We start from the raw sequence: 14,566 nt of genomic DNA on the forward strand, positions 1-14,566 counted from the left end.
CAGAAGTAGCGCTCATCAGGTAGCAATATGCTAGATTCAAAATTCTGTTTACTAGCTCTACTGAAAAATAATTACGTACATATACTTGTATATAGGCTCGAGAAAGTAAACTAAATAAAAACTATTTTGAACTAGAACATTCCAAATAACAGTGCAACTGCATGCAACGTATATCAGCAAAAGGAGAAACTGCATTAAAATAATTTTTTTCTTCACCACTCATTAAAGACAGACAGCAAAGAATTTAGAAAAACAAGTTCACTTTTTTTAAACTACAGTTTAATCAGATTTAAAGACACAAATTAGAAAAGAACATTTATAGGCAAGTTAAAAACACCTTTAAAACATAACAGCATGGTGCTTCTGCAGCACTGCTGAGACAAATTAGAAATAAGTAATTATTAAAATATCACAATCACAGTGTAACTAACAGTGGTATTTTAATTTTACCATACACCAACACTTAGTTTATGGATCTGTTGAAAAATAACACTTTTTAAAAAATATATATTTTGGAATAATAAAAATGAAATTCACTGACAATGTATTATAGTCTGAACCAGGAAAGGCAAATTTAGGAATACTGTAGCTATCCACTTTTAGGGGTGTTCTCTCACTTTAACATAACGGGTGGTTGGAGGCATAACTACTTCTGCATTGAGGTAAAACTATTCCTTTGAATGTGTAACCAAGGCAGGAAAGAATAAAGTTCCATATTTTAAATTCTTAAATTGAATAACTTATTACAACATCTTTGAATAATGCTATATTACCCATCTTACACTATTTTTTCATCCAATACATTTCGAATGTTCTCTTCTAACTGATCTAGTACACATCTGAGGTCTGGGATTTAAGAGTAACTACCTAATTACTACTGTAGCATTTTGACACCTTTGTCACAGTAAGACACATCAGCAGATTCTTTGTAGAAATAGTCAACACCACAGGACAAAAGAAGGTAGAAAGAAAATATGTAAAGAGAACTGAAAAACACAGAGAAAGGCAAAAGATGCGTAGGCAAATACTTCTTAACTTATTGTAGTAATTGTTGCACCTTTAATAAGCAGAGTTGCACTTTTCTGATTACCAGTCTCTGGGCACCCCATTTTCTCTATTTTTTTTTTATTTTGTTTCAGATGACACTGTCCCAGTTTTCGAATCTAATCTGGCTGGAGCATGGGCCATAGCTATCTATTTATACGACATATTGTAGTGAAACCTAAATGAAAATCCAGCCTGGGGTACCTCCCTCTTAGAGAACAAAAGGAGGGAAGAAGATTGTCCAAAGGTCTCTTTTGCCAAGAGTTTGTTTGGAATAAGGTGCTGGACTGAGTCACTAGCAATACGAAAACTTTCCTCCAGAAGTAGCCCTGCCTCAGATTTCAGTCTGAAGTCACACAGTTTTTCAATTCAAAATTTACACAATGTTTATATGCACATGGGTTCAGAAAATCTAAAACCATCTACAAGCAAGACCAGGTCTAAGTCACTGGACACACAGCTAATGCACAAATGATGGTAAAGTGGCAACATTTACTTTCACACATTTGTATACCTAAACTGAGCAAAACTGTGGTTTAAATATTTAATGTGATGAAAAGTGATATATTTGATGGTTAGATTTTGTAAAAAAAAACTAAAAAAGCCCATTCTGAAACAAGTTTTTAAGAAATTTTTTTTTTTTTTTTCATTTAGCTTTGGCCATAATAAACAAGTGTTGCAGTATTTGTAGTTGTAACTTTGCAGGGTGACTTTGTGGATGCCTGGATGTCATGGTGTTTGCAAGATGTCTAGATTAAGACAGCAAACATGTCAGAAATCCAGCCAGATGTAGCATAGAGCAGTTGCAGCCTGGGTCACAAGCAAGTAGAACCTCTGCCAAGCTCTGCACATAGAGTTAGCTCCCTGCAGGAATTGTGTGGCACAGCTGGGACACATTCTGACTAGAGACTTCCACTGCCATCCTTTTCCACCAAGACTGGGAAGATGAAGACCGACAGCACAAACTAGCTGAGATGCAGACAGATCTGGTAATCTTATGAGAGTAGGCTCAATTCACTAGAATGTCTGCTTACTTATTCAGAGTAGCATTTAAATACTTATTGAAGTAATTATTGTCAATTTATTTTTAAACAGGCAAATTAAAAAATACACCAAGGGCAGTTCAGAGCATTATTGGACCTAAATAAATACATAAAGGTCAATCATGTAGTGAAATGCCGTGATGAACAAGCACAGAACGAATGTATATCTTTTTTCATACATAGTCTGCATCATATTAAAAACCTTAAATTTATTTTTATCTGTTTTTCTAACACTGATCACTTTTCTACATAGATGGTAGTATTTCAAAATTTCCAATGAAAATTAAATTCTCAAGCCTGATTTCAGAATTCAATGAGAGTTACAAAGTGAAAGAATTAAAGATAAGGAAAATGAAAGCCTAAATTATAGTAACTTGTGCTTTTAAATTTCTTTATCTTTCAAGGCCAACTTACGAAGTTGAACATGTGAAAGTTACATATTTGTATGCAAACGTGAAGACACATTTGACCACGTATTTAAACAAATTGTTGACAATTTGTTTGCAAAGCTTCTGAAAGAAAAAAAAAAAAATCTAGATTTTGCTAAAACTGCTTTGATATGAATTAGACAGGACATGATGATCTCAAACATCTCCTCTGCATCAGAGGACATTTTACCACTATCCAAATCAATGCCATCAAAAGAGGCAAAACTACCTAGTGTGCATCCTGTCATACAAAGCCTAGCATTTATATTAATATTACTTATTCCCCTGGGGGAACAGAACAAGTTCATCAAGTGTAAAATTCCTCTAATAAATAATTTACTATATTGGTAAAACTTAAACCATATCAGTGTAGAGCAGGGAATATACCAAGGTCTCTTCATGGTCTTCTCACTAAAGCGTGATTTGTTATCAAGAGCATATTGAAATGCATACCAATATTTTTACATGTAATACATTTTCAAACATCACCAATTACTGAAATCTTGTCTACTGTCAACTTAAGGAATGGCTAGGGAAGAATAAATTTCCTGAATAAGAAGGACGTATCTAGAACTGCAAAGCTAACAAAGACTTTTTGATTACAACCGTAGTGGGCACCACTGAAAGTATCATTTAAATAAGTAATATATATCTCTCTCATTAACACAGAATCATAAAAGTTAAAAAACATTAAGCAAGCAAATAGTTACTATCAGGGTGACTACATTTACTAACACTAACTCATTAAGTGCCTGAATGAGCCGTTCACAATAGGCAAATATCTGCAAAGCACCGTAAAATTATGAATGATATGTTGCATTAATTTTTCATAGTGTGCTGATCTGCAATACAGGAAACACTTTTGCCTTTTGGATATACATTATCGAATAAGTGAAAGAATATTTAAAACTATGTTTCCTTCATGTCCAAAACATTTATAGGAAATATACTTTCTACAGTTTTTGTCAGGAAGAGCAATAGTAATCACTGCCATCCTTTCAAATTCAGTATTCTCAAATGATGTGTGTAAAATCTAAAAACTATCTAAAGCATTGGGGCTGGCTGCTCTTGACTTTCTGATTGAATGGATAAAAAGGATCCAGTGTGATAGCAAGGCAGAAAACGAGTAAAGGAGAGGGAAAGAACCATCAAACCCCCAGTCTGACTAAAATCAGAATGCTGTCCCTTAAAGTAAAATAGTTCTTTCCATAGCCCCCAAGAGAATTCATTCTCATGAAGAGCAGAGTTTTGTTCAAAGTACTTTTATATTTAACAATGGCATTTAAATGGTAAATTCTAGGACACCATACTAAAATTCTGCACAGAAATAATTAATTGTCATAATTTTCTTATGTTGTAATTACTTAATGAGTTCAAACCACGAAGGAAAAAAGTCATGTCCAATTTTGAAATCTGTATTTTGCCACCTGTGCTCAATGAAAGCATGAAAGTATTTTCTTAGTTGTTTCAACTTCCCTTTATACAAAAGTTCTGAAAACTGTACCTCTAAATTCACTCACATTGAAAAGTACCAGACTGCACTACCCTAAACTTGCTTATTTTCTGGGAGCCTTTACAACTGTTTCCATATTTCATTAAGAAGAATTAGTAAGCCTCCACAGCACACATGGGCATGCGTGCCAAAACAATAAAACTAGAGTACAAGAACATAAATAGGAGAACACCACATTGTACTGGCATCCAAAAGTGTTTGTTTGAACAGATTTGGAGACTGCACCAATAAGATGAATTTAAGTTCAAGAGTAACAAGTGCTGAAAGAATCAACCCTATTTCTACTTAACCACCCAGAAATGTGCAAATCTAATTTGTTCTTTGATGTAAACATCCCTTCAAGTACAGAAAGCAAAAAAAAAAAAATCTTTCCTGATCCTGTTTCTAACAAGGATGATGAAACAAACTACCACGCCCTTACTTATTAACAAGAAAACCATCATGTGCTGTCAAAGAAGCATATGACAACCATAACCCCACGTAAGGGAAAGTCTACCCTGGCAAAGTAAGGATTCAGAAGTCAGACTATTTTATTCTCAACACAGCTGTCACTGAAACAATGAACATCCCTGCTCATCTAAACAGACTCATCCGTTCTCATTTCATATTCAGTTCCTCCTTTCTGAGTAGATTAATTAGTGCTAACCCACATATATGAGAAGTTATGTTCCCATCCTCCTGGAGCTTTAGGCAAGGACCCAAGGGCCAGACACAGAGTTATGACATCAAGGAAATAATTCTGACCTAGCTAAGGGTCTGGTTCTTCAGGGAGTACTGTCATGATTTTGGTGTGGCAATATCCCCAAAGCTGAGGACCATCATTGCACTCCTGGTAGTAAGAACACTCATCCCAGTAGAACTAGATATTTGATGAAAACTTTTGGTTTCAAAATACTATGACAATTTTCTCAATCTTTTGTTAGTTATTACCCAACCAGCTGCATTATTTTTCTCTGGCATTATTTTATATCTGGTTTAAAATTAAAAATAAACCCCACATGGATAAACAGTTTGTGTTTACTTAAAAAAATTATATGAAAATACAGAATATATGCAATTAAAATGTAGCCCTTTAACAGTAGTACTCTAGCACTGACCATCATCACAATAAATGGTCGGGAATAGATATAACCACTGCATTGTTTCCTTGACACACTTCCATAATTCAGACAGATATTCTGAAGGATTTTTTCTTTCATTATGTCACCCAGAAATATGACATGAAATTTACATCTAAAATTCTAATTCAAAGAAAAAGCTGTTCCTCAATTCTTTGGATAAAGGTTCATCAATTATCAAGCACACAGAAATTGGTTGTGATAGTCATTTTATGGTTGACTACCTATGTGCTGGAGCTTCAAGGTAATTTTGCTATTTTATACTGAAAGCATCATCAACTAACTGATGCCTGAAAATTCAAAATAACTTTAAGTATTAAAAATTACTTTTTGTAAAACAGTTCTATTCTAGAACAAGTATTTATGGTATTTAAGGGCAAAACTGCACTTTCATTGAAATCCCAGTGCTTGCACATTGTCTTCTGTGCCTTGTGGCTGCCTTCCCCCCTCTGGCTGCAAAGCCCACTTGGCAGTGTTTTATTGGGTTTAGGTACTTTAAAGTAAAAGAAATCTACATTAGAGCTATCAATCCTTGGAAAAAGTAAATCTTGAGGTGTTTTTAATCCATTCAGAAGGGCCATTTTAATCCATTCAGAGTAATTATACTCTTTATCAAAGAAACCTAACTATAATTTGGCATCAATGTTTACAGTTCTGTGATGTACTCTAATAGCTTGAGATACTTTAAGAAAACCCTCCAAATACTGAGATGCTTATTGCAATTCCCTTTGAAAGATTCCAAAGTCTTCTGGTGACTTTGCATCTCCTATTTTTATCTTCTTTACAGCACATAGTGTTAGATATTTGAAATACTTCCCACAAAAAAATCAACCTTGAAATACCCACTTAGAAACAATATTTCAGTAAATAGAGGGTTTAAGGCAAGTCATTCAGTTGGAAAAATTAATTTCCATTTGTTAATCCTAGATTGACACAATTTTATTCCACCCCATCAGTGCCTTGGGATACACAACGTACATTCAGCAAAGGGCACACATATGACCCTATGGACATACGTTGCAAGTCCTGAGTGCCCATTGAAATAATGGTAATATCTTCATATAAGGCGTGACCCACAGGGACATGGCATGGGAGGGGTTAATTTGTTTTGTTTCCAGTCTTGCTATTGTATGTGATTTTCCTAGGTAATGCATTCTTTTCTTACTAAATATCTTTGCAAACAAATACAAACCCCTTTAAAAGGTGCTAAAAATGGGTTTCTGAAAACATACAAAATATATTCATCATAGTATTTCCTCAATCACTGTTTTAATACTTGATATCTGCAGGTTATTTCTTCTTTCTGACTGAAACTATTATTTGTTGTGGAATAATTGTTCTTTTGCAAAAGACTTTCTTCTTCTAGTTTTCTGGACCACACTGGCTGGACACTTTCATGCTTTTTACTTCCTTTTTGAGTTCTTTTCAATGGAAATACCAACAACACCAGGATGCTGGCAATATGAAGACAGAAATAGCAGGAGCTAAAAAACAAACAGAGATAGTAAATCAATGAAAGTCTTATGGATATACTTTGCACATAAGATATAAAAACATTAACATTTCCTTTAAGAAAAGTAAAATAAGGGGAAAATTAGAAATTAAGTCTTCCCTCACATTATTTAGGACTGTAACAAAGTATAAAGTGAGTCTGCTTTCAACTTTTTTCACAAGTTATTTCTGGGAAGTCAATATGTAGTCTTATTATAAAATAATTCAAGGGCATATAGTAATTTCAAAAGTATCCTCTGATTTCATTTTTGATTAGGTTTTTTTACCTACCCCCTGAAGAATAAGTCTGTTATGACAGGAAAATGTGAGCAATACAAGACACACTGTTCAAGCACTAGAAATATAGTTCACTCAGCTACAAATTGATCTTAGAATTATCTCACTAAAATAGCTTCAGAAATCTTCTTCCACTGAAAATACTTCTATCCCACGTTAAAGAAACGGAAACAGGTAGAATGTGCTTACCTGTAAAAGGTGAATGAGGGTTTTACAGAGAGCAGTACAAATGGCACGACCGTGTAACTTATTGCTACTTGAGTTGCCATCCATGTTACAATATCATAACATAGTTTAACAGCAGGAGATTCAACAAAATAGTGTCTGATATTTTTTCTTACCTGAAAAAAAGCAGGTAATACTAAGTTAACTGAGGAATAAACCTCGAGAGCTCAGTTTGTTGCATTGACACAAAAGTCATAGGATGAATTTAAATACTACAGTTTGGTCAAATACCTTTGAACTATTCAAAATGCCCATCAACTTCAACAGGAATTGGCTTGAATTCCCTGGATTTCATTCAGCAGGGGAATTTAATAATTTATCAATTTAAACAGAATTTAAATAAATTAACCCTACCCTAAATCCAATGCAAACTTGCACTGCTTGACTGAATGAGGCAGACATTGTATTCTATCAAGCCATTCTCTAAATATAGAGGGTTGGAGTAAATGAAGGCCAGAACGTTTCTGACAAAAGCTTCTATATAGTAAGCCATTTTCATACACTTGTTAATAAAATATATTTTAAGGCAAGCAGGGTGTCTCAGAATATACAAAATATCAGTTCCAATTACATATTTCAGAAGTCTTCTATCAAGTGGAATTATTATAAAATTACTCAAATTTCTATGCTGAATCTTCTTTTGTTCTAAAATTCTGCTCAAAAGATGGAATACCTGAAGTATTTTAAAAACCCAAATCCAAATCCCACGCAGGGCTGGGTTCAGTTATTTAAGTCTATAATTATAAAGACATCAGTAAATCTTTGTCTCTCCTTCCTCTGACTGAACTGTTATCTTTGCTCACACTCTTCTGTGCTAAAAAACCAAGATAGGCTCAATTCAGCCTTTGACCCCAATTTGATATTGGGAGCTGCCACCTCCCAGTCACCTGCACTGAAGGAGTGCTCTCTGAAAGCTGCACACCAGACTACACTGTTTAGCTTCCTCAACCCTCAGTTTGTTTTTAATTCCTTGTTCCAAAGAACCTATCCAAGGCTAGCTCCTGCTGATTTAATTCTTTACATTAAAAACCCTTTTTGACCGTTCTAGTTCTTATTTTAATTACCCCATAAATACCACATTCCACTCAGTCTTTGCTCAGTTAAGCTAAGTCAAACAAGTGATTCTAGATACGTACCCTTCCTACTGCCATCTCCCTCTAGTTATTCCTATGGTCACTTGCAAGGACTTGGTCCTGAGCTCTGTAGAACTCAGATGAAGCTTCACAAAATTTCTTGTAATCTTGTACTTTAGGACTTGAAGATCAACTTTTGACACAAACCTATGACTGCCACTAGTAAACATCCAGTTATAAAATATGCAGTGATAAAAGGCAGTAAAATAATTTGGATACATGCTTAAGCATAACAGTGCAAAGTGTGGATCAGTGCTGCCAAACTTTGTAGTTAAAGGCTAGTAGAGTTAAATAACAAATATGGTCTAACATTTCTTAGTTAATATTAAATACCTGTTGATACAGAAACTCAAAATATTTTTTTACTAGCCTATTGATTGATACATATGATACATGAATAAAATGTAGTCTACTAGAGCAGCCCAGGACGAAGGGCAGCAAGCACTCCTATTTACTGGACTCATCTCACCAAGTAAACAACTTTTATCTGTGAACTGTCCCAGAACCTTGGCTTTTGCACCAGCCCCCTGCTGAAAAATGTCAAAAGTTCCCTGTGATAGATCTGGAAGAAAAAGAAAGCTGTATCTATTGTAAAGAAAGGAGTTGGTTCTATCAAACAAGGAGTATACCCATATCTGGTGAAGAAAAAGAAGCATTTGTTTTATTGATGTAGTAACAACCTAAATCTGAAGTACCACCTTCCCCTACCTATTAAAGCAACCACAGAGCAGTCCGCTTCATTTCTCACTCTCCTGGTTCTTTCAACAAAAAAGTGCTCTGTTATGCTGCTCTGATCTGATGTGTAATTTGTTCCTCTTTTCCACCAAGTGACTGATAAACCTGTCTCTGTTCTTACACAGCTTTCTCAGGCTGAACAGTAAGAGATTTCTTGGCAGATTTGCTGTTTCCATATGGTTCTGAATAGCAACTGCAAAAGCTTGTTAATGTGACTGCATACTGGCTGGCTAACTTGAAATAGTAACTGCACTAGAGATTTTTATGTGCTGCTTGAGGTGGAACATTCTTTAGTTATCATCCTTACAATAGTACTGGAGAGAAATTAGGAATGAGGCAGACTCTAGAAATATATAGCATTGGCACCCGAATTTTAAGCTATTCATCATCACTGATTTTTTCAAAATTATTTTAGATAATGTCAACTTGTTCAGCATGCTATAGTAACACACCATCAGTTAATACAGAAGAAGAGCTTCCACAAAAGATATGCTACAAAGATGTTATAGGCTGTGTACAGTCTTGTTTGTTTCCACCAGTCAAGCCCTCCTTTTAATTAATCATTCCCATTGTTCTCATAACTAAAAAAGTAAACACCACTATTAGATAGATTGTGTAGCAGCAATAAAGGGCATCTTTGGAGCAAAAAACATGATCAATTTGCTTTTACAAAACATATTATTTAAGAAGATACTTGATTGGTACTTACAGCTCGTGCTGCTAGTGTCATTAGTATTCCTGTTAAAAATGTTAAATAATATCCTGGATAAACCCCATGCCAGATGGCAGAAAGAATGAAGGTTTGGATCGTTGGGCTGAAGGTAACTCGCTCATAGCAAACTCTAGCAAGTCAGAAACAATTCAAGATAAGTAACACGAAACAAATCACCCACAGTCTTCCCAGCTATCATTTATTCCAGTTTCATCTCCAACACAGGTTTCAATGCAATTGCAGTTTTCTATTATTTAACGATGTTGTCACTATCTTATGGAAAATGCTTAAAACTATTCACAGCTCCCGATTCCAGCCCTCAGTGTTAAACTCGTGCTCAGTGCCATCACACACGGTCCTTATTCCTAATGAAGCGATACACAAGCATCCAAAGATGAGCTTTGGCATTAATAAGTGAACTTGAGCCATCAAAGAATGTTTTGAAAAGCTGCAACCAGAAGGCACAAACCACCCCCAGATTCTTGGGAAGAGTCAGGTATATGTTTTCCATAAAATAAGAGCAGCATATAGGAACAGGGGAAAACTAACAACTACCTTCAATTTTGAATAATAAAGAAACTACAGTTGAAAATATGCTTGTGTGACACAATTAGGTGAGCATGGCGATGAAATTGTAATAGATACTCTAGTGCTGAGAGAGTATCAAATAAGGAGAATGCTGACCTCTGTTATTTTAAAATTGAGACTCTGAATTACTAGGCAAGGTCCTATAATAAGGAATTCTAGAAGGAACAAGGGAAAAAGGAATCCAAGAAAGGTGGTTTCTAGAAGATAACATTATATGACACAATGACAAACCATCATGATGTGGAAGAATGATAGGAAACATGGTAAGGTCCTGATATGGCTTCATCAAGAGTTCTTTAATGCCTTTAATGATCTGAAAACCAAAAAGCAATAGGAAATATGGAAACAGATAAAAACTAACAGCAAAAAAAAAAAAACACCATAAGCATGCATGAGCACAAATCTACAGCTAACATCCAAAAAATGTGTTTTAACTAAAAAGGCTATAGACACCACCGTGTAAAAAGATTTTATAACCACAGAGCAAGTAACAGAGAAAGAGAAGAGAATGCACATCTGTTATTCAAAGATGACAAGCTAATGATACCGAGAGCCACAACATCCACTACTAACCTAACTTACTTTACTGCAGCTTCCACATAAAAAAAAGATTACTGAAACCTACTGATGTAGTCAGTGTTGAAGAACAGAAGGTTAAAAGGATCTGAATAGGGGAAGATTAAAAGTGTAATCTGCTAATTTAGTTTATTCCAGTCAAATAGATGGGGTAAGTCTTATCTTATGAAGTCTTCAGTGGGATACGTGCACAACAACCTCCTCCTGCTAGAGGGCTTCACTCACAGTGGCAATTAAGATAAGAACATAGGATTGACATAATACTCAAAACTCTGAGGACATTTGCTCAAAACAGATCACCTCAAAGAGGAAAGCAACATTGGCCAGGCTGAATAGTAAACAGAGAAATTTTTGACAAAGAATCTGTCAGCCTCAGGAGCAGCAAAGCATTGAGAAAATTTGCACTGTCAGGGAGACATCTTGGAGCAAAATACTATTCATCAAAACCTCGTTTGACACTGCCAGAAGTCACCCCACCAACACCATGCCCTCTGTCTTGGCCAAGATAGAGCATCCCTGGCAGACACAGAGTAGCTGCATCCAGGTAGGGGCCTGTCAGTGCAGTGCATCGTGCCAGGGAGCAGCGTCTCATCCCTGTCAGCTGCAGGCACATGGATTTGTGCCAGGCTTTTCTAGGGGGCATGTGGAGCACACCAAGCTGGAGCACCCACATCTCCCACAGGAAGTGCACACATCCTTAGGAGAGAAGGTGCAGTTTGCGTGTAACTGTGTATGTACATGTGTGCTTTTTAATTGGCTTGGGATTAGTTACAGAAGAGTGTTTAAAAATGTTTATTACACCAAAGCACTAAACATATGTGAAATATTATGTGTTCCAATAGTGCTATTAGTTCAAAATGTATATGACTGGTGTCTAATTATGTCTCATTAATAAAGTGATACCATGTCTTCAAACTTTATTTGGTTTAAAGTACTGAAGTTGTCCCTGGAAAGCATTCAGGAGCATGCAAAACTCACTAAATTAACTAACCAAATTAACTAACCAAATTTCAGCTGTATCAATGCAAGCAAGGTAAAATAGTACCAAAAAAAGAAATCATTGGATTTCAATTTTGAAGAGCCAAAAGTAAACTTAAATGCTCCCAAGGATTTGGCAATAATAAATCATGTTCAAATGCTTCATTTGATGATACTAAAAATAAACCAAGGAAATATGACCATATTTCCTTGGTTTGTTTTTAGGATCATCAAGTGATATATGGATATACGGTCTTAACCTGTTTCACAAGAGGTTGAGAAAGTCTTTTCAAATATAGAGCCCATAATGCTCTAAAAGTAGGAAGATATTGTTCAACAAGGTACTGTTTTCAGTCTGGTTCTATCATTTCTTTACTAACTTAGGTGGTAGAATGAGAAGTACTTTTTCCACCTTGTCTTCCCTTTCTTTTTTGAGGTGGAAGGTGGGATGGATGAGATTGGCTTTGTTTTCTTAGTAGAGAGCATTAGAATCCAAAATGATCTTGGAAGACTTGAAGGATGTTCTGAAATCAACAAGGTGAAGTCCAAAGCACAGAACATCTAATATAAGAGAAGTGGAAGACAAAACCCAGTACCATTCCTGTAACATTACTGAAAAAGTATAGCTGAGTATGAATATGCATCAACAGTATGAAACACTGAGTATCAGCTAAGCATGAATCAACAGTAGATTGCTGCTGCAAAAAAAAAAAGACAAATATAACACCCTTTCTAATACATCACAGTATTACCCAAAGAAAATAATTATAACTAATCCACTCAAAATAATCAACTGTGCCTCTAAAAAGCCAAGGAAAAACCTTGAAGGTCTTAGCAGAAGTACTACATCTACTCTAAGAAGACAGGAGGTTTGGAAAGATATCAGAATTGAACAAGAATCACAGAGGTTTTGCAAACATGACCAAAGACAAATGGGATGAGATGGTTTCTTTGGAAAAGAGAAAGAACGGGCTGAGGGGGAACATAACAGCTTTCTCAGCCAGGAAACATATTATAATGATATATATTGTTGATATATGCTACTATGTAAATATCTATTTTAACTTAGATGATTGGAACAATAATTGCTTTAAATTGCTGCATACTATGATCTACATTAAATATTAACTAAACCTCTTTGTAATCTGTAGCTCCATTAACTGTCTTTTTTATGAGTCTGTTTTTACAAACAATCAGTGTTTAACTGACGGTTCTGTTTCTACCAATTATCAGAAAAGAACAAATACTAATGTCTGGTATTTCTTGTGGAATAAATGGCTAAAGTTTTAGGTACTTCTATAAACAATAAAAAAGTGAGGTATTAAAGGTGGATGTTTAAAGTAATCCATGAGTCCTCTATGCAAATGGTTGGAGCATTGCAACTAACCAAATGATTAGTAACAAAATATGTATTATCTACCACTATTAATTGATCATATATGAGGTCCATAAACACAATTTTTTTACTCACAACAAAATGTTCACAGAATATCCAACTTTCCACTTTTCACTTTGACAGAATCAATTTAGACTATCCCCAAGGATTCTTCTATTATTGTTTTAAAAATACTTACTAAGGAGATGCTTTAATTTTCCTTCACATCCTCTTTTATTATCATCCTAAGCAATTGATTTTCATTTTTTTTCTTTCGATTTTTAACAGAAATATTATGCTTCTTCACTAATAATTTATGTTTGGAATCATTCCATTTAGGAGATTCAAAAGTTTGTTGAAATACAACCTTTTCCTATTTTCTTTTAATATTCTTAAACTCCTGTTCTCTAACTAAATAAAAATAGCTAAATTACATATTTTGATTTTTGAAATGCTACACTTCAATACCTGCAAACATGCAATTTTTTTCTGACTGTTCTAGCAACAGATTCCATTGACTATTGAGCCAACCAGAATAATCGCAAAATTCAATTTCTTTTTTTAATTGGGTGAACAAAATATTTAGGGATGAAATTATGGAAGAAAGAAAACATACTATGAAGAAATCTGATGGAAGAGACCTCCTGTTGCTAGCTATCCTAGAAAAAGGGGTAAAGTCCTCTAAGTGATCCCAAGATAGGGGTCTCAGTTAAACTTGCACCTGTGGATAGGAGATCAACTCAGCAGTCGGACTGGAAGAAGGGAAACAACACGCACGGGCTACTCAAGAACACTTCTACTTTCTCCTTACCACAAAGAAGCAGAATTATGTAGTTCACAGGGCACTGTACCTGTTGCCCAGGCTAGGAAAAGGAGTGCAGCTGGGAGAGATTCATTTGGAATTTTTGCTGACAGCACACTGTCTGTCAGGGTTTGATGTCAGTCATAATGGAAGGAGCACAGAAAGTTCTCTCACAGAATGTATGGAAGTTCCTGTATCACTCTGTGGCTAAAAATAATGCAGAGCTTTCACAGGCTGAGATGTACACTTTGCCTCCTGCTCTCAGCAGCATGCACTGGCTGAATGCTAAGAGAGGGAAAAAGATATCTCCACAGATTAACAGTTTCTATCATAACCTGATAGTTTACACTAAGAGAGGAGTCCTAAACTCAGAGATTTTAATTCAATTATTACAAGAAGAATCTCCTGCAGAGTTGCTAAACACTAACGTTTTGTGGGAATTAGCTTCAATGTTATACCATCTGCAAAGAAATATTTATCTATGAAACTTCAGTGAAGAAAAATTTCC

The 14,566-nt window shown here is 35.2% G+C and overlaps 1 protein-coding gene across 3 annotated transcripts in view; it reads right to left on the reverse strand.

Annotated features, from left to right (window-relative positions):
• Positions 1 to 287: 287 nt before the first annotated feature.
• Positions 288 to 14,566, reverse strand: part of MBOAT2 (membrane bound O-acyltransferase domain containing 2) — a 92,085-nt gene continuing 77,806 nt past the window's right edge. For all 3 annotated transcript variants that reach the window (XM_040058973.2, XM_058419824.1, XM_040058974.2), the window contains 3 exons: positions 9,737 to 9,869; positions 7,124 to 7,275; positions 288 to 6,630 (listed from right to left, as the gene is read on the reverse strand). In XM_040058973.2, the coding sequence (XP_039914907.1) occupies positions 6,408 to 6,630; positions 7,124 to 7,275; positions 9,737 to 9,869 (508 nt within the window). In that variant the 3' untranslated portion in view covers positions 288 to 6,407. The remainder of the gene's footprint in view (positions 6,631 to 7,123; positions 7,276 to 9,736; positions 9,870 to 14,566) is intronic.

Source organism: Hirundo rustica, chromosome 3, assembly GCF_015227805.2.
Source record: "Hirundo rustica isolate bHirRus1 chromosome 3, bHirRus1.pri.v3, whole genome shotgun sequence".
NCBI lineage: Eukaryota > Metazoa > Chordata > Aves > Passeriformes > Hirundinidae > Hirundo > Hirundo rustica.